We start from the raw sequence: 23,539 nt of genomic DNA, 5'->3' as shown, positions 1-23,539 counted from the left end.
AATAACCTGGTGCGCTGGGTTCTGCTTATTCAATTCTGGTTTTTCACAATAACAAAGATCTATGAAGTCAGAGAAGTAAAATTCACAACTTTGCATTTCTTATTTCCAACTCACTCGAAAATAAAGAGTTTCAAGTCTCTCATTTTTGTAGAACAACAACATCTCCGAGAACTGATAACCAGCTGTTAGGCTAAAATTAGTCTAAGATTCGGGTCATATTTCGGTTAGTTTTCACTCTTTGTTTCTAGTTTTAGGGCTATATTACGCTTGATTCTTTTGTTTCAGGTCCTCGGGCATTTAAAGAAAGTATGTACAAGAATTGAGGAAAAATGGTGAAAGAATCGAGAAGAAAAACCAAGATTGGTGTCGCTGCCTGTTCCCGTCGCGACGGGGAATTTGCCAGTCGCGACGGGAAGCGCGTAAAGTTTCAAAAAATTTGAAGTTGAACTCCCGTCGCGACGGGGGCTTTGCCAGTCGCGACGGGGACCCTTATGACGGGATTTTTGGGCAGTTTCGTAATTTCACGAATTTTAAAGATGAGAATTGGTTTAAATAGTAAGGGTTCGTGAAAATTAGAGGGGATTCAGAATTGGAACCCTAGAAACAAAGGAGGAGGCTAGAAGAGCGGCTTGTGGCGACCTGGATCAATTGCTTCAACTAGTTCTTTCTCTTCTCTTTAATTTTTTTTATGTTCTTTTCTATTTCAATGTTAATTATGGATTTGATTATGGATGTTTTGAACTAAACTCCTATTTAGGGAGAATGATGAATGTTGTTTAAGTTTTTTCTAGTTAATGAATAATTGCCATTCCTCCATCTTCATTGTGAACACTATTCATATTTGTGTTTAATTTCCATGTGCAAGATTGATCACCTTTTACATGTTTTATGATCTCAATTCGAAATCTGAAAAGTGAGAATTGAGAATGCTAAAATTGGATAGTCTAGGTTTTGATGTGAAACGAAAGTATTTACATAGCCTTTGTGACATTTAGATTATTGCTTAATGCTGATTTCATGTTAGTTTAATTAAGAGATTAATTAGAGAGCATGAGATTTAGAACCTAGAAGATCTGAAAAGAGCTAGGTTAATTTATAATCTGTCATTCACTTCAAGAGAAGGATCGCAATTAGACATTAACATTGGTAACTTAACAACAGGATTCGTCTCCCTAATCTCTCATCTGGATTAATATTCACTTGTTTCTTTAAGTTTCTTGAATTTCTTTCTTCCTTTTTCAATCATAAATACTTTTGATTTGCCAAATAGAATTATAAGTATAGTTTAGTAGTAATTAATCCAATTCCCTGTGGTTCGACCTCACTTGCGTGAGTATACTACTTGATTGCGTGCACTTGCGTAGTAATTAATAAATATCAGCAACAAGTTTTTGGCGCCGTTGCCGGGGAATTGTTTAAAGATTGATATTACATAAAATTATACTAACTTCTACTTTGGTTAATTCTTTTTGCTTATTTCTAATCTGTTTCTTTTAGATTAAATTTTGTAATATTATTAAAAATTAAATTTTGTTCTAATTTGGTTTTTCTTTTTAGTTTTAGTATTAATTTTGTTGTTTCAATTTTTTCTTTTTATCTTTTTAGTACTAATTTAGTTTTATTTTTTAATTTTACTAATGTTTTACTTATGAGTTTGAACTGCAAGATAAATCCAGATGCTATATCTTGATGATTTTGTCCAACAACACAATGAACCATTCTATTCTGCTTGGAGGAGATTTAAAGAGCTTGGAGAGAGATGTTATCCCACTTTCTCAAGTGGATGTTTTACATGGCTCTTGTATAATGGACTTAACGATGAAACAAGAAGCTGGGTTGATTATGGAGCAGAGGCAACGGGAGCGCCTTTATTAATGAGAGGCTATGATGTAATAAATCTGTTGAATGATATGGCAGATTTTGATTACGATTGGCATTGGAATCCATCACTTCAGGGTTGGAGTCACCAATACCCACCTTATTGCCCAAATTCATCCCAACAAACAGAAAAAGAGGAGCAACTACTATCACTTCTACAATCACTTCCAGGAGAGATTAATCGCTTAACTGACATGGTGAGATCTTTATGTGATAATTCAATGACTCATGATTCAGAATGTAATAACTCCAATGATGAAAGTTATGAGAGTTGTTGGTACAATGAAGAAGGGTCATTATTTGAATACAAGGAAGATAATGAGCCTACAGTTGAAGATCAAGATCCTTGTGAAAAGGAAATCATTGAATATGAAATCATAAGTGAGGGTATGGATAGCCAAGTGAAGAGTGAGCAACAAGAAGAAGGGTTGTTAGATGAAAGTGTTGAAACTGTGACATTGGAGGATGAGGAAGAACATGACATCATTGATTCAACTGCATCAATGATATTGACAAACAAACCACCAATGGATCCATATATTTCATCAACACCATATTATATCCTCTACGAGCTACGAAAGGCTTCTCCCCAAGCTCATCATCGAAAGTCTTGTGTTGTTGGTGTGGTTTTTGGTTCAAACTCATTACATGCCAAGCTTGAGGGCATTTTTAAAAACAACTTTCAAGTTGTCCAACATGATGCTTATTACGGGCGTCAACCGCTTGTTGATGTGGCGCTCAGGTAAGTTTCCTTTCCTTTTTCTTTAATGTCACATTGGGGACAATGTCATATTTAGTTTGGGGGGAGAGATTTAAAAATTTTATTTTCTGCACTTTAATTTTCTGTGTTGGTTTTTTTTTTTTCTGTTTTAGTTAAGGATGGCAATAAGCTAAAAGATAATTGTGTGCTGCTGTTTATTGTAATGTGCTCTGAAATTGCAAAATAACTGTGTGCTTGATTCTGTTAACTCTTTGGATTAGTTTGGATGCTTAGAAACCTGTGTTTATCTGAAAAAATATTCAATCTGTGAAATATGTTATATTTGTTTTACTATGGTTGTGGTAAGATTGACAGGATAGCTTAGAACTTGCATGTTTATTCTTTTGAGACGAAATCCTTGATAGTGTTCAATTGGAATATGATTTAGGCATTTGTTGGATAGTTTGAGCCTTTCAAGCCTACCGTAATAAGATGTATCCATAGTTAACCTTTTGAGCCTAAACCTATTATGTTTTTCACCCATCGATTTAAAAAATTGCAACCACACTATTAATTTTTCTTCACCATGTTATCCATGATATCATAAGCTACATAATTAGTTTGGGGGAGGAGAAACATTTAGTGTGAGGAAATAGTGAGAGGGAGAAAAAAAAACTTGTAAGATTGAGAAGAGGAAAATTGTGTAATTCAATGTCACTGAAAAAAAAAATGAAATATGATGAAAAAAAAAAAAACACAATAAAAAGTAAAAATATGTGTGAAAAAAAAAAAAATTCAGTGATGTTGAAAAATAATAGAGACGTCTTCTATCAATCTTGGTAAATCTGGGAATATTATGGGATCTTAGAAGAAAGAAAAGTAAGAAGCTTGTGGGTTCTGTTTGTGTGCCTATGATATCTTGAGCCAAAATTGTCTTTTGCCTATCCCTAAATATCTGAGCCATACTACCTAAAGCCTTGAAAAGACCTAATGATTCCAAAGAATACTGTCAACATTAGTGGAGAAAGGTAAGCATGCAAGCTTATGAGTTATCGGGTTGTGGAACTGTTAGAAAGAGTAAAACTTTTATAACAATGTTTCACATTTGAATAAATTTTTGCAGTTGTACATAGTGTTATAAACTGAGCATCTAAATTAATTGTTAGAGTTGGTAGAATTGAAATTCTAGTTTGCGCAATAGAAGAGAACAACACATGAGGCAGTAGTATTATGATTATCTCATAGCGTAGTTAGTAGATTAGTAGTTAGTAGTATTTATCTTACTCGAGGGCGAGTAAGAATCTAGTTTGGGGGAATTTGTTAGGCTAAAATTAGTCTAAGATTCGGGTCATATTTCGGTTAGTTTTCACTCTTTGTTTCTAGTTTTAGGGCTATATTACGCTTGATTCTTTTGTTTCAGGTCCTCGGGCATTTAAAGAAAGTATGTACAAGAATTGAGAAAAAATGGTGAAAGAATCGAGAAGAAAAACCAAGATTGGTGTCGCTGCCTGTTCCCGTCGCGACGGGGAATTTGCCAGTCGCGACGGGAACTGGCAGAAAGTTTCAAAAAATTTGAAGTTGAACTCCCGTCGCGACGGGGGCTTTGCCAGTCGCGACGGGGACCCTTATGACGGGATTTTTGGGCAGTTTCGTAATTTCACGAATTTTAAAGATGAGAATTGGTTTAAATAGTAAGGGTTCGTGAAAATTAGAGGGGATTCAGAATTGGAACCCTAGAAACAAAGGAGGAGGCTAGAAGAGCGGCTTGTGGCGACCTGGATCAATTGCTTCAACTAGTTCTTTCTCTTCTCTTTAATTTTTTTATGTTCTTTTCTATTTCAATGTTAATTATGGATTTGATTATGGATGTTTTGAACTAAACTCCTATTTAGGGAGAATGATGAATGTTGTTTAAGTTTTTTCTAGTTAATGAATAATTGCCATTCCTCCATCTTCATTGTGAACACTATTCATATTTGTGTTTAATTTCCATGTGCAAGATTGATCACCTTTTACATGTTTTATGATCTCAATTCGAAATCTGAAAAGTGAGAATTGAGAATGCTAAAATTGGATAGTCTAGGTTTTGATGTGAAACGAAAGTATTTACATAGCCTTTGTGACATTTAGATTATTGCTTAATGCTGATTTCATGTTAGTTTAATTAAGAGATTAATTAGAGAGCATGAGATTTAGAACCTAGAAGATCTGAAAAGAGCTAGGTTAATTTATAATCTGTCATTCACTTCAAGAGAAGGATCGCAATTAGACATTAACATTGGTAACTTAACAACAGGATTCGTCTCCCTAATCTCTCATCTGGATTAATATTCACTTGTTTCTTTAAGTTTCTTGAATTTCTTTCTTCCTTTTTCAATCATAAATACTTTTGATTTGCCAAATAGAATTATAAGTATAGTTTAGTAGTAATTAATCCAATTCCCTGTGGTTCGACCTCACTTGCGTGAGTATACTACTTGATTGCGTGCACTTGCGTAGTAATTAATAAATATCAGCAACACCAGCTTCGCCAAAACACAAAAACTTACTAAGTGATGTCAAAATATCACTTGGGCATCTTGAAGTACATCCCTTGGATGTTTTTACACTTACCCAGCATCTAGGTTGACGTCATATGTCAACCTGGCACTGGGATGTTAACCTGGGCGCTAGATGTCAGCCTAGGCGTTGAGTCATGAACTACCTTCAGTAAAACAGTCATAACTCACTCAATTTTAATCTGATTAATGTGATTAAACTTGAGTTTTGAAGCTAGTACATACAATGATCTATCATGGCATGTCTCTAAATGTAATTCTGAAGCTATCATCGTCAAAATTCACCCCTAAGGTAGTTACAAAAATAAGCTCTGAGTTACCCGCAGCGGGACCTATTGGGCTCCGAAAATTAGCTATCACCACAAAGAGCTAATTTTTATTGTTAGTTCATCATCAACGGTCAGAAACATCTTATTTGTATTTTTGTTTTATTTTTTGGGCCTCTTTAACCTATAAAAGAATAGCTCCATTAGCTCATTTTTCACATTTAGAAAACTGCCCACAAGGTCAGAGCTTCTCTCTCTAGAAATCGGAGCTGCTGATGTTAGACTATAATATAGTGTATGTAATATAGCATATACAAATGATATGAAATGCGGAAAAATAACTGTAATCATATCTATAATATATGCAATGAAAGGATCAATATACCTCCAGCCATTGATCTTTGAGCTTCAATCCCTGCGATAGCTTCGGTATTGGAGTTCAGGCTTCCTCGCTCTCTCAACTCTCTTTAGATGGAATTTGCTGAATGAATTCAGAATGAGTGAGGAGCTCGGGGACAGAGACCCTATATTTATAGGTGAGATACTCCATCAGTATCTGCGCCACATTAATTGTCAGAATATTTTGACAATTAATTCAGAAAATCAAATCGAGTAATGAATATAGAAATCTGACCATATATAGAATATTACATAATTGATTTTGTCCAGATTCAATGAATATAAAATATTCATTTATCAGAAAATCAATTATTTATTTATTTCCTTAAATAGAAAATCATTTCCTTAATTAGAAAATAATTTCCATATATAAAATATTCTAATATTCTCCCACTTGGTCAGCATTTAAACTAAAATATTCAAACCCAACGTTCCTCATTATATAATAAACATACGAATCATAGCGACATGTCCTCATTATGAATCGAGTATTATCTTCCATGTATTACAATACATTTATTATATAACAATATACTTTATGTGGCAATGTACTTAAGTGAATAAACCCTAAACCTTATGTTTATTCAGGTCCTCTAAAAATTTTCTCAAATGTAAAATTAAGATGCGCATAAATATGAGAAAAATCAAAATAAGAGTTTCATTAATAATAACTTTATTTGTACAAATTACATAAGGGAACCAAGTCCCATGTTCTCTACATGATCCTTGAATTTATGAGGTGGCAAGCCTTTTGTCATAGGATCGACAATCATCAATTCAGTGCTAATGTGTTGAATGACCACTTTATTTTCCTTAACACGTTCTCTAATAGCTAAGTACTTAATGTCGATGTGCTTGCTTCGACTTCCACTTTTGTTGTTCTTAGCCATGAAAACAGCAGCTGAATTGTCACAGAACATCTTTAGCGGCCTTACAATGGAATCAACCACTCTAAGGCCTGAAATGAAACTCTTTAGCCATACACCATGTGATGTAGCCTCAAAATAAGAAACGAACTCAGCCTCCATAGTAGAAGTAGCAGTCAAAGTTTGTTTGTTACTCCTCCAGAACACAGCTCCACCAGCAAACATAAACACGTAACCAGATGTAGATTTACGTGAATCAGTGCAACCAAATAAATCGAGTACGAGTAGCCAACTACTTCTAGATTGTCAGTTTGTTTGAACATCAGTTTGTAATCCTTAGTACCCTGAAGATACCTCATTACTTTCTTTGCAGCTTTCCAGTGGTCTATCCCCGGGTTACTCTGAAATCTTCCTAACATTTCGACAGAATAAGCAATGTCGGGTCTTGTGCACACCTGAGCATACATTAGGCTTCCGACAACAGAAGCATAAGGAATGTTCTTCATTTGTTCTCTTTCAAAATCATTCTTTGGGCACTGGCTCAAATTTAATTTATCACCCTTCACAATTGGAGCAACGCTCGGTGAACAATCCTTCATATGAAATCTTTCTAAAACTCTGTTGATGTAGGCTTCTTGAGATAAACCTAAGATACCTCGGTATCTATCTCTATGAATCTTAATGCCTATGACATAGGATGCTTCACCCATGTCTTTCATCTCAAAGTTCTTTGAAAGAAATTGTTTCACTTCACGTAGCAATCCTTTATCATTGGATGCAAGAAGAATATCGTCCACATATAAAACAAGAAAATAAATTTTACTCCCACTTTCCTTCAGGTATATGCATTGATCCATGACATTCTCTTCAAATCCAAAGGAAGAGATGACATCATGAAATTTTAAATACCATTGGCGGGATGCTTGTTTTAATCCATAGATGGACTTCTTCAGCTTGCATACCAAATCACGACCTTCACTAGAGGAGAATCCTTACGGTTGTTTCATGTATACCTCCTCCTCTAGATCACCATTCGAAAAGCGCTTTTACATCCATCTGCTCCGGCTCTAAATCAAAATGAGCAACTAATGCCAAGATGACTGCGAGGGAATCTTTCTTTGATACGGGAGAAAAAGTCTCCGTATAGTCAATTCCTTCCTCTTGAGTGAATCCTTTAGCAACAAGTCTCGCTTTGTACCTCTCAGTGTTGCCTAATGAGTCTTTCTTAGTTTTATAGACCCATTTACAGCCAATGGCTCTCGCCCCATTAGGCAATTTTACAAGTTCCCAGACTCTGTTGCACCTCATAGAATTCATTTCATCATCCATAGCATTGTACCACAATTTTGATTCTCTACTGTTCATAGCTTGTAAAAACGTTTCTGGATCATTTCCAATTCCAATATCAGATTCTAATAAATACACAACATAGTCTTTGTAAATCTTTGGTGTTATAGGTCTAGTAGATCTTCTTAAGACTTCACCAACAGGCTCTTGGGGAGCGACAGGCGGGTTCGGCGGGTTCGGCGGGTTGTTCAACGGTTGCGAGGTGCAACTCTTGAACATCTTGATCTACTGTATTATCATTACCAACTTGTGGATCTTCAGTGATTGGTAATGGTTGTTCAACATTCGTTTGAACTACAGGAGTGTTAACCATTATTAATCTTGCTTTTGAAGTGGAAGGTTCTGAAGGATCTTTCTCAGGACCTAAGTCCTTTGATTGATCACTCCCACTGATCAAGGAATTCTCAAGAAATTTTGCATTCCTTGATTCCACAATTCTTGTGCTATGAGATGGACAATAAAACTTGTAACCTTTAGACTTTTCAGCGTACCCTATAAAGAATCCGCTTATAGTCCTTGGGTCCAATTTCTTCTCTTGTGGATTATATATTCTGACTTCAGATGGACATCCCCAAATGCGTACATGATTCAAACTTGGTTTCCAACCTTTCCATAATTCAAAAGGAGTTTTTGAGACTGCCTTTGTTGGAACTCGGTTTAATATGTACACGGATGTCTTTAATGCTTCAGTCCACAAGGATTTAGGAAGGTTAGAGTTGCTACTAAGCATACTCCGCACCATGTCCATTAATGTTCGGTTTCTTCTTTCTGCAACACCGTTTTGCTCGGGTGTACCGGGCAAGGTGTAATGGGCAACAATCCCATTTTATTCAAGAAACTTCGCAAATGCACCAGGTGCTTGTCCATCTTCTGTGTATCTACCATAATACTCACCTCCTCTATCTGATCTCACTATCTTAATTTGCTTGTTGCATTGTTTCTCTACTTCAGCTTTAAATATCTTAAAGACATCTAATGCTTCACTTTTATTATGAAGTAAGTAGATATACATGTAGCGTGAGTAATCATCTATGAATGAGATGAAGTATTTCTGACCATGTGATTCCATATCTGGACTACATATATCAGTATGTATGATTTCTAATATTTCAGAACTCCTATGGACACCAGTTTTGACAGACTTGGAGATTAGCTTTCCCTTAATGCAATCCACACAAGTATCAAAGTCAGTAAAATCTAAGGTATTGAGTACCCCATCTTTTACCAACCTTTTCATTCTATCAATGGAGATATGTCCCAATCTCCGGTGCCACAATGTACAGGAATCCTTTTTCATAACTCATCTTTTAGTGCCAGCGTGAACATGCATAACATTATTAGTGGTATTATTTTGTAAATTAAGGCAGTAAAGACCATCAGACAAAATACCATTTCCAACACATTCAGATTTATAATATAAATTGAAATATTTGTCTGAAAATGTAAAGGAAAAACCAAAGGGTATAAGTCTTGAAACTGAAATCAAGTTTCTAGAGAAACTTGGTACATAAAAGGTCTTTTCTAACTTTAAAATAAAACCATTACTTAAAACTAAATTGCATGTTCCAATAGCTTCCACATGTGAGCCCATCTTGTTTCCAGATAAGATGCTTTGCTCACTTGCCACTGGCTTCCTTAGATTTTGAATATCCTGCAAGGAATTTGTTATGTGAATTATTGAACCGAAATCAATCCACCATGTGTTAAGATTAACATTAGCCATATTAGATTCATAACATACTAAGGAAATTGGATTACCTTTGTCATCCATCCATTTCTTGAACTGGCTGCACTCCTTTTTCGCATGTCCCTTTTGTTTACAAAAGAAACATTTGATGGAATCTTTCTTTATGGCAGCCTTGGGAGCCATGGGCTTTTTCCCTTTGTTCTTCTTGAATGGCTTGCGTTTCTTAGGTTGAGTGGTCAGGTGAACACTTTCTCCTTGCTCCTGTAGGAGCCTGGCTTCCTCTTGAACACACATGGTCATCAATTCATTGATAGTCCATTTTTCTTTATGTGTGTTGTAGGAAATTTTGAAAGGCCCATACTGTGGAGGAAGATTGTGAAGGATGTAATGAACCAGGAAGGTATCAGGAATGATAACGTCGAGTTTCTTCAAATGAGCAGTGATGTCCCTCATTTTAGAAATGTGTTCTCGAACTCCTTTAACACCGGTGAGTTTTGTGGACGAGAACTCTTGGATGAGGTTGATGAACAAAGATTTATCTGAAGTGTCAAACTGCTCATCCATAACTTTGATAAAGTCTTTCACCTTCTCAGGTGGCTCCACCGATCCACACATTCCCATAGGAATTCTGGACATAATGAACATGATGCAAAGACGATTAGATTGCTCCCACTTTTCACGTAGTGCAATCTCAGCAGCAGTGCTAGTATCAGTGATAGCAGCTGGTTCATCTTTCCTTATTGCATAATCCATGTCAGTGCAAGCTAGGTGGAGAAGAACTCGTTCCTTCCAGATTTTGAAGTTGTCACTCCTAAGCTCAGGGATTTCACTAGTGATTTCAGCGTATTTAGAGGTGGATGAAATAGCTGCAAGAATAGGATTACAAAAATTTAGATGTTAAAAGAATTCAGGCTTTAATGAATTCATGTTTTACCAATGTAGAAACATGATGAATATGAAAATTTTATTAAATCTAAAATTGCATGTGGGCTAAATTTTAAATCTAATAAAATTATATGAACTTTATGATAGATTTAATGAAATATTTAATTTAGATTAATGGAGGAAGGAAATCTATCTTTAATTAAAATTTGTGATAACACTATCAAATCAAATCCTCATAACTCCCTGTGGGGTAAATTAAGAGAATTTAACTTAATATATTATCCTAATTAATTATAAAAATATAATAAAATCCCTGTGGGGTAAAATTATTATATCCAAATAATTAATTACAAGTTTTATCCATTAAGGTGAATTTTAATTAATATATAATTTTATATAATTAAAGATGTTGTGGCTACTCCCTAATTATAAAAAATTATATTTTCACTTTAGACATTAGGTATTGGGCTCTACCTAAAAGTAATTTCGTTATTAACATAATAGACAATCACTGAGATTAGTGCTCCTAGTGTGGTCGTCCGAAGATCATTAAAAACAGTTCTAGATATGAGCATTTGTCCCAGGTTCATATTTTCTTATGTCAAACCACAAAACTACTTACGTTTTATTCATATTTTATTCATTTTATAAAGTTTTATGAATATTTTATGAATAATTTTATGAAACTTAATTGCTAAATAAAATATTCAACCTATCTTAATGTTTGAATATTTCTAAATATATCTAGCACTATAAAAGGAATTTATGTATAGCATTTAAATCATACAAATCTAAATTAATTGCATTAAACATAAATTTGTCAAATAAATACAAAATAATACAATTAATGTATGATCATTAATTAAATGCAAATTCCTTAATATGAAATTAATGGTAGATTTTTCAAAATTAATTTAGACAATAAATTGCAGAAATTTGGTAATATATAATTAAGTGCACAAATTAGCACAATTTTTACATGCCTAAATAAATCATGTAATAAATTACCAAATTTAAACAAATTTCTATTTTCAATTTATACTATATATATGTATTAAACAAAAATGGAAAATTAACTAAATACAATTTATTGACTAAATTAACACAAAAAATAGGAAAATATATAATATTCCAAATAAATAAAAATTTATAGAAAATTCGGAATTTTTCCCTTTTTTTTTTTTTTTTTGAAAAACCACACTACCAAACGACAAGTCGTTTTTGAAAAATCAAAACGACACGTCGTTTTTTCAAAATTTGAAGGGGCTGAAAATGCATGCAAACGACACGTCGTTTTTCCACAAGGGGAAAAAATGACACGTCGTTTTTTATCTCTGAAGGGCTGCTATCAAGATGAAAAACGACATGTCGTTTACTATAAACGACAGCTGAAATGAAGCCTTTCAAACGACACGTCGTTTTTGTCAAACGACACGTCATTTTTTGACAAATGACACGTCGTTTTCGTTTGTCATGTCGTTTGCGTCGTCTTCTCCAGCCAAACTGGGTCGAATTTGACCCGTTTTTCTGCACGCGGGTCCGTCAAACCCGACCCAAACCCGATCGGAAATTGCGTTTCCGACGACCAAATTGCGTGTTTTCAAATCTAAAATGTTCTAAATCAAATAATAAAGAGATCCACATAGATTTTATGCACGAAAACACGAAAAAATATAAACTTTAATATCACAAAGTTAATCGGGTCCGAAAAAGTTTTAACTGAAATTTTTTTCCATCCTTAAGTTTTTCAATGGATTTTCAATGCTTAGTTCGATCTATAATACTATACGAATATAGTAATATATTTAGAATTCGAAATGAACACCGAAAAATGAAAAATAGAAAAAACCAAACAATGGACCGATCATGTTTATATATATACATGTATATATATGCATGTATATATCACATAAATAAAAAAAATATATATATTATGAATGTATTATGCGATAAAGCATATATATAATATACAATATATATATATATAAACATATATACACGTGAAAAATGAAAATATATATGTACAGTACGTGTATAAATCTGTATGAGTATATAATATATATATACAGTACGTGTATAAATCTGTATGAGTATATAATATATATATAAACAGTATGAATAAAGATATATATATGTATATACTGATGAAAATGTATATATAATATAAATGGTATGAATATAAATATATATATATACACACGAACTGAACCGAAAACAAATATATATATGAACAGTATATATGTGTATATATATGAAACTCAACCAAAATCAAGGCAGAGATAAAACCGCTCTGATACCAACTGTTAGACTATAATATAGTGTATGTAATATAGCATATACAAATGATATGAAATGCGAAAAAACAACTGTAATCATATCTATAATATATGCAATGAAAGGATCAATATACCTCCAGCCATTGATCTTTGAGCTTCAATCCCTGCGATAGCTTCGGTATTGGAGTTCGGGCTTCCTCGCTCTCTCAACTCTCTTTAGATGGAATTTGCTGAATGAATTCAGAATGAGTGAGGAGCTCGGGGACCGAGACCCTATATTTATAGGTGAGATACTCCATCGCATATGCGCCACATTAATTGTCAGAATATTTTGACAATTAATTCAGGAAATCAAATCAGGTAATGAATATAGAAATCTGACCATATATAGAATATTACATAATTGATTTTGTCCAGATTCAATGAATATAAAATATTCATTTATCAAAAAATCAATTATTTATTTATTTCCTTAAATAGAAAATCATTTCCTTAATTAGAAAATAATTTCCATATATAAAATATTCTAATATCTGATACTTAGTCTTTTTCTGTAATACCATATTGTGACCATCTCTTACTAGTTTCTCTCTCTAGAAACTAGAGCTTAAACACTTAGCCTTTTTTCTGTAATTCTTGTGAGAAATAAAAATTCGAAGTAGATGTAGCTTTATTACCATCACGACATGGGGAGTGAACTACTTTAAATTTTGTGTATCTCACTAAATTATTTACTTAAACTTATTAATTATTTTGCCAATCTAGCGAGCTGATGTTGGCTACTTTTCAACGTCAACACAAAATTTTTTAAGAAATTAAATAAATTGTTTTATCATGTTGTTGTGAAGTTTCTTTTTATATTATTTTTGTAACATTTTATGTTCAATTTTAGAAAAATATTGTTGTAAAATTTGTTACAAGTTGTAAATATTACATTGTCTGTTCAACTTATAAAAAACATGTAATTTATACATTTTAAAAGAAAAGCTTCATTCATTTTTTTAATTTTAGGAAATAGAAATATACTTATCTTAGTATAAAATTACATGAAATAGGACGACAACAATAATTATATTTTTTAATAAAATGGAAATTTGATTGGAAAGGATTGCGAATATGAAAAAAATTTACATATACTAATGCAATAACTACATTATAAACTTGCAACAATACACGTACAACCATATTTGACGAATGCAAATTTTTTATTAAGAATACATAATAATGAAATAAAAAAATAGTTGTGTTAACCACGAGGAAGAAAAAAAATTGTATCGTCAACAACATCTTTGACTCATTCCATTTAAAAAATCATTAAAGTATTTATTTAATAGTATAATCAATCTTTCTATAATTTTTAACATTAAAAAGAAAAATTAAAATTAATTAAAGGCCATATCATTAAAAGAGTAAACTACTACTCTAAAATAAGACAAACGTCTAAGTAAATAAAAAAAAAAAAAAGAATTTACACTAAAATGGTAAACGACTACCTTAAATAAGCTAAACAACAATCTTATCTCATGTCATTTGTTAATTCTAATTATTAGTAAATGTTTAATAATGAAAAAATAATGTTCAAATTAATTAGAAGTATAATTTGTATGTATATACATATGATATTTTAACAATAAAGTAAATAATAAATATTATTATGTAAACTTCGTGCTTAAAATAAGATAAACGATAAGTATTATTTGGTAAATTTTTGTTCCATAAATAAGGTTAAAAGGAAACATAATTTATAATTAAAAACATAATTTTCATTAGTGAAATCTCTTTGATATTATTTTCCAAGTTTATGTATTATTATTCAGTTAAAAATACTTACACTTGAATTAATCATTTAACAAATAAAGTAAATGAAACATCTTATTAGGTAAATTTCGTGCTTAAAATAAAGTAAACGGAATACCTTATTAGGTAAAATTGGTGTCGTAAATTAGGTAAATAATATGGTTTATTAAGCAAACTCCATGTTGCCCTTGTAGAGTCGTAGTGATGATGTTCTCAATAGAGAAGGTAGAAGGACGTTGGCAATGGCAGAGGAGGTCGAGCTTGCTGGGTTGGGTTACTATGGCAGAAGCAAGAGTCTTTGCACTAGGGACCCAATATGGTAGCATATGTGAGTTAGGATATATTCGGCAATGTGCTTATAAAAGTAAGTATAAATTAATTGAATTTAAAATGCAGGTATTTTGGTTAGCTCACATAAAAAAAAAAATAGTATTTATCAACTTCTTCCATGAATAAATTTAGGTTTTTTAAAAAATAATTGTAATTTTTACTAAAGGACTTTTTAAACCTAGGTAGGAGGCTTGGGCGTGGGCCCCAGCTGCCCCACTCTTGGGCCAGCCCTGCGGCTGAGGTGGTAGTAGAGGAGGGTGAATAGGAGGAAAAGATGGTGGCGGATAGGGGCAGCGGGGAGCTTGGATGACTTGATGCTGGGGGTGGTGGCTGATAAGGATATGATAGGAGGAAAATATGAAAAATTCAAGTTGGTTTGAGATGCCATATTGATATTCTCATAACAAATATGGAAGCTGATGGTTTAGATTCTTAGCTGTTGTGTGGAGCAGTGACTTTAAACCAAACTAGGAGCTACGAATTAGTAGCAGGTTTTAAGTGACTTCCCATTCGAAGATTTCCAATTTGTTGTATTGAAAAACACTTCACTTCCCAGATATGACTACGTTTCTCAGGAAGCATATTTATATTTAGTATATTGCTTTGGACAATATAAAATTAATTCAGGTGGGAAATTTTATTGTGTTACAAGTATAACACGATATTGTTTTTTTTATATATAAACACAATAATAGGCAAAGAATTTAATACAACTTAGCCACAAATCATACTAGAAAGAAACTATGAGCAGAAATAGAGATACTAGTAAGAAAAAACAAGAGATATGTGCACCTAAAATATTCAGCCAAAAATTAACCAGCATTAATCTAAAGCGAGACCCGCAAAAAACAAGGTAATGTTTTAGGCTGAAGATTTAAGTTGTGTCCACAATTTTTGAAGACGGATAAATCATACTAAAATAACCCTTATCGAGAGGGTAAATTCCCAGTTTAGCCGAAACTTATAATGAAATTGTGAAGAATAAAAAATAAAAGGATTGTGGCTACATAGAGATGTGAAGTTTGGTATTAAATGCAACTAGCAAAAAGTATTTAGCTCAGGAACCAAATCGTTAATAAGCCAGTTCTATAAGCAATGGGTGACAGAAACCTCAAACTTTCAAAGCAGCCTTGTGAACCATAGTTTCCTTGTGTATCTGGTGGCAACTCTTCTCAACGAGATCAAGCAGCTTCTCCAAGTTTGAAGACCATGCGTTAAGGATTTCGTTGCTATCCTTTGCGGTTTGAAAATTAACTACACCCATCGGCCTGTCAATCTTTGAAACTAGGGCCTTGGAAACAACCATTTCTGAAAGATGCTTCTCAGCCTCCTGCATTTATAGAGGAGCGAAAAAAGACTCCAAGTTAGAGATAAACACCAATATCAATGGGTACATAGGAAGCAACTAACAGACAACACGATTCAACTACATTTAATTCCATTACTCTGGACAGAACAACTAGTTATTAGTTTAAGTCTGATAAATTAAAATTAGCATCAACAAACCTGGATACTGAGACATAAGAGCTCTGCAAGTCTTTTCAGTGTAATCCTGGCGTAGTACTTTGAAACAACTAAGATATTCTGAAATGGAAAATTAAAACAAATAAATAAAAAGGTAAGCAGAAACAGATAGCTGCTAAACATGCTAGTGTCAGGAGAAAACACACATGTTCTATAACCCTCTGTTTCAGATCTTCAGCTGCTTTGTCCCCCAAGGAACCTCCAAGCATGTTCTTCTCATTCTCAAACTCATCCTTGTATGAATTCCAAAGAGCTGTCCATTGTACAACCTCCATGGTAACCAGTTGTTTCAACAGCAACCTACAAAGAATAGATGCAACACTTAATTGTCTAATTAAAATAGGCAGGTATAGCATGTTACATAAGCAGCTAACAGACAAAGCATTAATGCAATGAATACAACTACCAGAGTCATACCTAAAATTTGAAAGTTCAGAGAGATTCTTATCCTCCAGGGTGGAATTAAGAAGACTAGATTGCATTGGATCATGTGGTGCCAGAACCAAGTACCAACATATTTTCCTTAAGATCTGCACATAGAAATATATCAGAGAAGCTCTAAATAAATCAAAACCAAAAAAGGGGGAGAGTGATACTTTACCGGTATCCAGTCAGAAGGGTTTTCTTTGACAGCAGGAATCTCATATATTGCTTTGTAGCATCGGCAAATTTCAAGGTAATCATTGTTATGTGAATAATACCTGAATAAGACAAAGCCAGTATTAAATCATGTTTAACGAACTAAAATAGAAATTTAGCAAATTTATAATGACATAGTTAAAAATAAATGTGAGGTTCTTGTGCAAACACTCAAAAATAAAAAGTTAATACACTATGACCGAAATTTCCAAGTAAATTTTCCTAAAACAAATGGATCAGCTCATGGCCCAAAAGTGATCCCAAATCTTCTACAGTAGCCAAGCTTTATCCCAAATCAATCATAGTATCCAATCCTAACAATCATGAACAAGTAACATTTACATTGAAAATTAACTTTTCATAGCCTAAACCTGTAATGTTTGAGGAACACAAAAACGATATCAATTACTACGCAGTTATCGAACCCAAGATCCCGTGGGAGCAAACCACAGACCTAACCATTTGAGCTATATAGCACTCTTATATATTTGAATAATTTTCACAAGGCCTCTGATGACTATATGAACATCAAAAGTCAAAAGAGATAATATACATCACATTTTAAAACTATACTGGGAAACCATAAAATATTCTAGAAGACAGTGAGTACTATGCAAGCATATAATATTCTCGAAGACAATGAGTACTATGCAAAGCATGAATCAAAACTTAAGAAGCTATTCACCATACTACTGCAGCACTATATCACTGACGATAATGAAATAATAAAAGTGCAGCAGTTGTCCAATAAGCAAACCTCAAATCCCAAATTCAAAAATGCCAAGACTAACCATAAGATGAGATCTCACAAAACCTCAAGATAATTACAGCAGTGACTTCATACATCAACAATTGTATTAAAATACAGACAAAACAGTAAAATGGGAAAACTTCCCCGTGTACCTTATCATTAGTTCATAATAAATCCTCTTTAACTCTAAGAGTGATGGAATATCAGCAGGAGCCTCCTCAACAACACCATCACCTTCTTTAGGTTTTTTCTTCTCTTTCGAGATGTCAACATCAAACACCCTTGGACTAATCTTCCTTGACAGGATTTGAGCACGAACATAATCTTGACGATCCAAACACAGTCGAACCTGCAGATTTTAATGGTTGGATAAACGGTAACTTATGTCCAAATATATCAACTACATAAGAAAACACTTTTGAAAAATACTAAATGCAACAGTGGTAAGAATAACATACTTGTTCAAGAATGAAAGCAATTTTCTCAGTTTTTGCCATAGCACCAAAAGTTTCAACCTGTAAAGTTAAACCATCAAAAAGGTGTGCTTGAAAAGGGAATATCAAATTGGTGAAAATCATGCACCAACCGCTATTTCTTGCATCAAATCAGCAGCTTCAGCTATAAGTCCTTGTTCTTCCTTTATCTTTGCCAGTTTTTTAGTCAACCTGGCTCTCTCAATCTCAACATATATCTACATAACGACAGAAATCATTAGAAAAAAGTATGATGTAAACTAATAGGAGCCTTTTGGTTGGAGTTTGAAAAACATATTACCTTTCCAGCAGCAACATTATTAAGGGTTTTTATAAGCTCTACACGAGTTTCAACGTCTGGCGTCTCATCTATATATTGCATTGCTTGCTGGACCATAGCAGTTACAGCCTGTACATAACACCCACAAACAGCATTGACAAATACAGTTTTTTATATGAGAATAAGATTGTTTTATGAAGAAAGAGTACGTTCACCCAAGGGCCTTGACATCCTAGATTGAGAACAACAATACACTCGAATAGAGAAAAGACAAAAAAATGAAATGAACTGAAATGAGATTCGCGATGATATGAAAAAAATGAGTGCAAAGTTGAACCTTCTCTAAAACAAGAACAAAATTATGTACTTGACTAATTCCAAGAAACTAGAGATGGCAAGCTGTCATTAAATGCTTTGTCCTTCAATCCCTCCCTCGGCTATGTTTGGAAGTAGGGAAAGAAAGAGGTAAGGAAAATTTAAAAAAAAAAACAATTTCTCATATCTGATACAAAAATAATTGTATGGAAAAAAAAGTTGAGTCAAAAAGTTTTTTCATATCGAACAGGAATTTTTTATTTTCTTTATTTTCCACACTTCTTTTTACCTACATTTTCCTTACCTTTTTCTTTCCCCATTAAAATCCAATTTTCAAACATAACATAGCCTGGAGGAAGCCCTAACATGAGCTTCCCATATCTTCTATAACTTTAATTTTGGCGAAAAAAAAAAGGAAGCTTAGTATACTAAAGTCTTGTCTTGGTAAAGGAAGAGATACCACTGCAAATAGCATACCAGTCGCTCAATGAAGTGAATAACAATCGAACTAAAACTATATATAGCATAGAGAAGAAAAAACTTTTGTTAAGATACAATTTACAGGATTTGAAGCCCGGAACACTGACTCATTAAACCACTTGAGTTGTTCCACAAATAGCAAGTAGACAAACTCACCACACATAACAAAGTCCTAACTAATACGACACAGCTAAAGTTATTTTCTTGTAGCATAAAGTAATACCACTAACACGAACATGTACACAGGCATCTAGACATAGTCAAGTCTAACATTCCTAAGCAAACAAATTGCACATACCAAAACTGGAAAATTATAAACAGCTTATGAAGCATACATACAGCTCTAAAGAACTTTCTGGTTTTAAATAATTAGACAGAAAACACAAATCCTAGCTACCTTTTAACAGTTTGTAATTCTTTGTTTACAAGTAACTAAATTAAAAACCTAATTGGAACACAGAACAAATTGAAAAAAAGTTAAATTTATTGCCCAACCTTAAAGAGTTATGTTGGTCTTACCTGCTTAAGTTGACCACGGCGTTTTGATAAAACAATAATCTGCTCATTGAGGGTCTTCCAAGCACGTGCTTCAAAGCACAGCTGTAGAATGTCAGTAGCAGCTTTCTTGGTGCCGGCCACATCTCCAGCAAGCCTCATCTGCTTCTCCACATTGAGCAATTGCTCTATGGTCGCCTCCAAATTACTTCCTCCTTCCTGGAAGTTGAGCGAATTCATATGTATAATTAAATTTTGCAGTCAAATGAATCCTGACACGAACAACCCAAAGAGAAAGAGGGCCTTACCATATTTAATTCAGTTTAACACTGATCGATCTTCGATAACCAAATTAAAATCCTAGCAGACAAACTTCCTGTCAAAAATTAGAGTGAACCACAAAACCCTAAGTTAAGAGTAGCTTAATTTCCGGGAAAATGCAATGAGAACTTTATTAATAACTAGTAATATAAGGAAAAGAAATTATTAGCCCATCAATAGGTCAAAAAAATGAAATCTGAATATGTCAAACCACTGTCACTTAGACGATGCTATGGAGGAGCTGTGTGGGTGGGTGGTGCACTGACTTCCGAGAAAGGGAGAGAGATGAGTGAATGAAACAGACGAGAGAGAAATGGAGAGAGGGGGGTGTGGAGATTGACGCCGAAGATTAGGGTTAGCAGGTTATTTATTTTCTGTTTTATTTTTATATTATATTTATATACTAGGGATAAGTAACGTGTTACTTTGTATGATTGATGAAAACTCAATGCCTTTGATAAGATTTAACACTAAATAATTCAATTGAAGCAAGTATAACCAAAACCATATCACTGGAAATGAAGAAAGAACTGAAATTGTAAAGAGTACCGTAAAGGGATAAAGATCTAAGATCAGTGATTCAGTGTCCAGCGATCGGAAAACCAGTCCCGGGGAGCTAGGCTGAGGTAAGGGGAGATGGTCGTCAATGGCACTTCGGATCCGATGGAGAGAGCAGCGTTTGGCTGTTGAGAGTTTATTTATATATCCGAGGTTGCCTCTTCCTCCAAGAAATTAACAATGCTTTTCAAAACTGGTACTTGCCATGGGTAGTCCTCAAAATCTTCATTACTTTCTAATATGGTCCTTGAAATATTTTTTATGACAATTAAATACTACTATTAATATAACATTTTTTTATGACAAGTGAAGTAAGTTAAAAATATATGAAATATAATTATAATATAAATGAATATATTAATTATAGTAATATAATTAATAAATATTTTAAAAAAATTATATTCATATAGAGTAGGTATAATCTTGTAAAGAAGTACATTAGAATTAAGATTATACAATATTAATAAAATAAGTTTATAATGTATTAAAGTGTAGAATTTTTAATATGAAATTACCAAGTATAGTTTACTCTGCAATATACTCTAGCGCGCGTGTGATTTTGATTCAGATCACATATGTGGATAGACATTTAGTAAAGTAACTGTGTATAATTTGATCATGCATGACTAAATCGATATGAACTAGCACTTTTATCAACATGTCATTTATAAAATAAAAGAGTTATTCATATCACAACGATGATCATTAGTAGATCAGTCTGAACCTTGAGTATTCATGAACTCCTATTTACCAAGATTTTCAAAAACTAAATAAACTGAGCTTTAAAAATAAATAAAACAGTAAATAATAGACAAGTAATTTTTACGTAGTTTGGGTGTTAATAATCCATAGTCCATGAGTCAGTTGTATTGGCCCTTTAGGCAATTATTTGGATAATACATTAAGTGTTTACAGTATAAAACCTAGCTCTGCACTCCTTTTGTTTCTCTTGAAGAAGAAGAAAGCTTGTAGGATCTTTTGCAGAGGTTCGGCCAGTATAAAGTTTTTGTTCACCCTTTGCACATAAAAATAGGGGTATTTATAGGCTTACACGTGGGTAAAGGCATTCCTTTTACCCCACCTACAGTTTTGTACCACAGCTCATTGCAAGGGCAGGAAAATACAACTTCGAATATCACCGTCCAGCCTTGAAGAATCTTCTTGATCATGCGGTGCACAGGGATGGTAAGTAGTACCGTTTGGATCAGAGACACGTGTTGCCCAAAGGTTTCTCCTTTATAAATTACTCTTTAGACAAGTTGTCATGCAAAAAGGTGTTTCTAGAGGTATGTACGCGTACTACCATGGCCTGGCACGGGAGACAATATCTGATTATGTGTCAGAAAAAGGAATAATAGTCTGTAGGTCGATTTCCATGTAAATCTGAAGTGACCATCTGCATTTGCATAGGAGTTGTTGTCCACGATTAGTTCAGAGAGTCCTAATCTAAAAGTTGAAGAGAGAGAACGAGTCTTGGAGCTTCAAATATGATAACCAAACTCTCGTTTTGCAAAGTATTTGTACTACCAGCAACAACCACAAGGCCACTATCACCAAGCTCAAGAAGCAGCTAGCCCATCAACCAACTAATGGCATAAAGGTTTTTATTGCTCTAGTAGCAATGAAGAGGGCTAGAGAGACTTCTACACAATCATTCTACGACACTATTAATGCAGGGGCTTGGGTTGAAATGCTTTGCTTTCGATCTATGGATATGGTACCCTATGCTACTTCATTGTCAGTGGAAGAAAGATCATTCCATCCTTGGGCACCTTGGGGCAAATGAAGAAGAATACACCCAGAAGGTTCTCGCTATCGACGATGAGTTATATCTTTTGAAGTAATTTTACAAAGGCAATAACAACAAGTTTGACAAAGAATTAATTGATGGTTTGGAGTAGGAGCATTCGGCTGAAGTGGTAGTCTCTTCAGGAATTGCTGCCCAAGACCTTCAAGGCCTGCCCCAGGACAAGCCATCAGAACTTCCAACTTCAGCTCAGGACGTACCCCCAGTCTAGCCTGAAGAGCAGCTCATCGTCCCAACCAAGGAAATCCCCTCAAGCCAGGCTCAGGAACAACCTCTAAACCAGACTAAAGAATGACTTTATCCAACAACTCCCTTCATTTTTTGTTTTAATTTTAGTTTTGCAGAGACAATTTTAATTATGCCTTAACTGTGAGGTCGTCTGTAATAGCTTTAGAGACATCTATTTTACTTATGCATGTTTACTTTATTTTTATACTTATTATTTGCTTCCCTTTTTTGTCCTTGTTTATTTATTATGCCACTCAGTAGATTGTTTTTTAGGATCTTGCAAAATTTCTAGTTCCAACGACCAAAAAATGATACTCTTTGATCTTTCTAACTTTGTAACTACTTTGTTGAACTATTTTGAAGTATGCAAAACTGCACATTCTATAGATGTCAACTTTTGCCAAAGTCCTTATCGTGGCATTTCACAAACCCTTGGCGAATTAACCTTACACAGAAGGGTTGTAAACTTTGTTCCCAAATTACTACAGGAGTCGCGGAGCTTACCCTTTGTCTACGGGTTTCCCAGTTAATTACCTTACGCAAAATACTATAACAAAACTATGTTACTTAGATTACTGAGGGAAGGGAACTAAGCGTACAACAAAATCTTGCAAAGGTTCCTTTCTAGGAGACGAGGCTTAGGTTTTGCTATCACTTAGACCATCCTTCCTCGATCCAA

General features: G+C 33.8%; 1 protein-coding gene across 2 annotated transcripts; it reads right to left on the bottom strand.

Moving 5' to 3' along the window:
• Positions 1-15,836: 15,836 nt before the first annotated feature.
• On the bottom strand, positions 15,837-20,947 carry LOC115712926 (26S proteasome non-ATPase regulatory subunit 12 homolog A). 2 transcript variants are annotated; one of them, XM_030641344.2, is made up of 12 exons: positions 20,817-20,907; positions 20,255-20,322; positions 19,971-20,165; positions 18,678-18,785; positions 18,490-18,594; positions 18,362-18,418; positions 18,056-18,252; positions 17,115-17,214; positions 16,931-17,043; positions 16,660-16,813; positions 16,496-16,573; positions 15,837-16,319 (listed from the first exon to the last, which is right to left on the bottom strand). In XM_030641344.2, exons 2-12 carry the CDS (start codon positions 20,255-20,257, stop codon positions 16,101-16,103), a joined length of 1,329 nt encoding a protein of 442 aa, XP_030497204.1. In that variant the 5' UTR covers positions 20,258-20,322; positions 20,817-20,907; the 3' UTR covers positions 15,837-16,100. The 2 variants fall into 2 exon arrangements, with proteins under 2 accessions (XP_030497204.1, XP_060970104.1); XM_061114121.1 differs by lacking the exon at positions 20,255-20,322 and having other exon boundaries at positions 20,817-20,947.
• Positions 20,948-23,539: the final 2,592 nt, after the last annotated feature.

Source organism: Cannabis sativa, chromosome 4, assembly GCF_029168945.1.
Source record: "Cannabis sativa cultivar Pink pepper isolate KNU-18-1 chromosome 4, ASM2916894v1, whole genome shotgun sequence".
Lineage (NCBI taxonomy): Eukaryota > Viridiplantae > Streptophyta > Magnoliopsida > Rosales > Cannabaceae > Cannabis > Cannabis sativa.
Note: the sequence above shows the minus strand (reverse complement) of the source record. Positions and strands in the feature narration are given on the sequence as shown.

Coding starts and splice junctions, on each gene's coding strand:
- LOC115712926 (XM_030641344.2), bottom strand. Junction 17,044..17,114: donor ACCCTTCTGACTGGATACCG/GTAAAGTATCAC, acceptor TTCTATGTGCAG/ATCTTAAGGAAAATATGTTG. Junction 16,814..16,930: donor TCTGAACTTTCAAATTTTAG/GTATGACTCTGG, acceptor TATTCTTTGTAG/GTTGCTGTTGAAACAACTGG.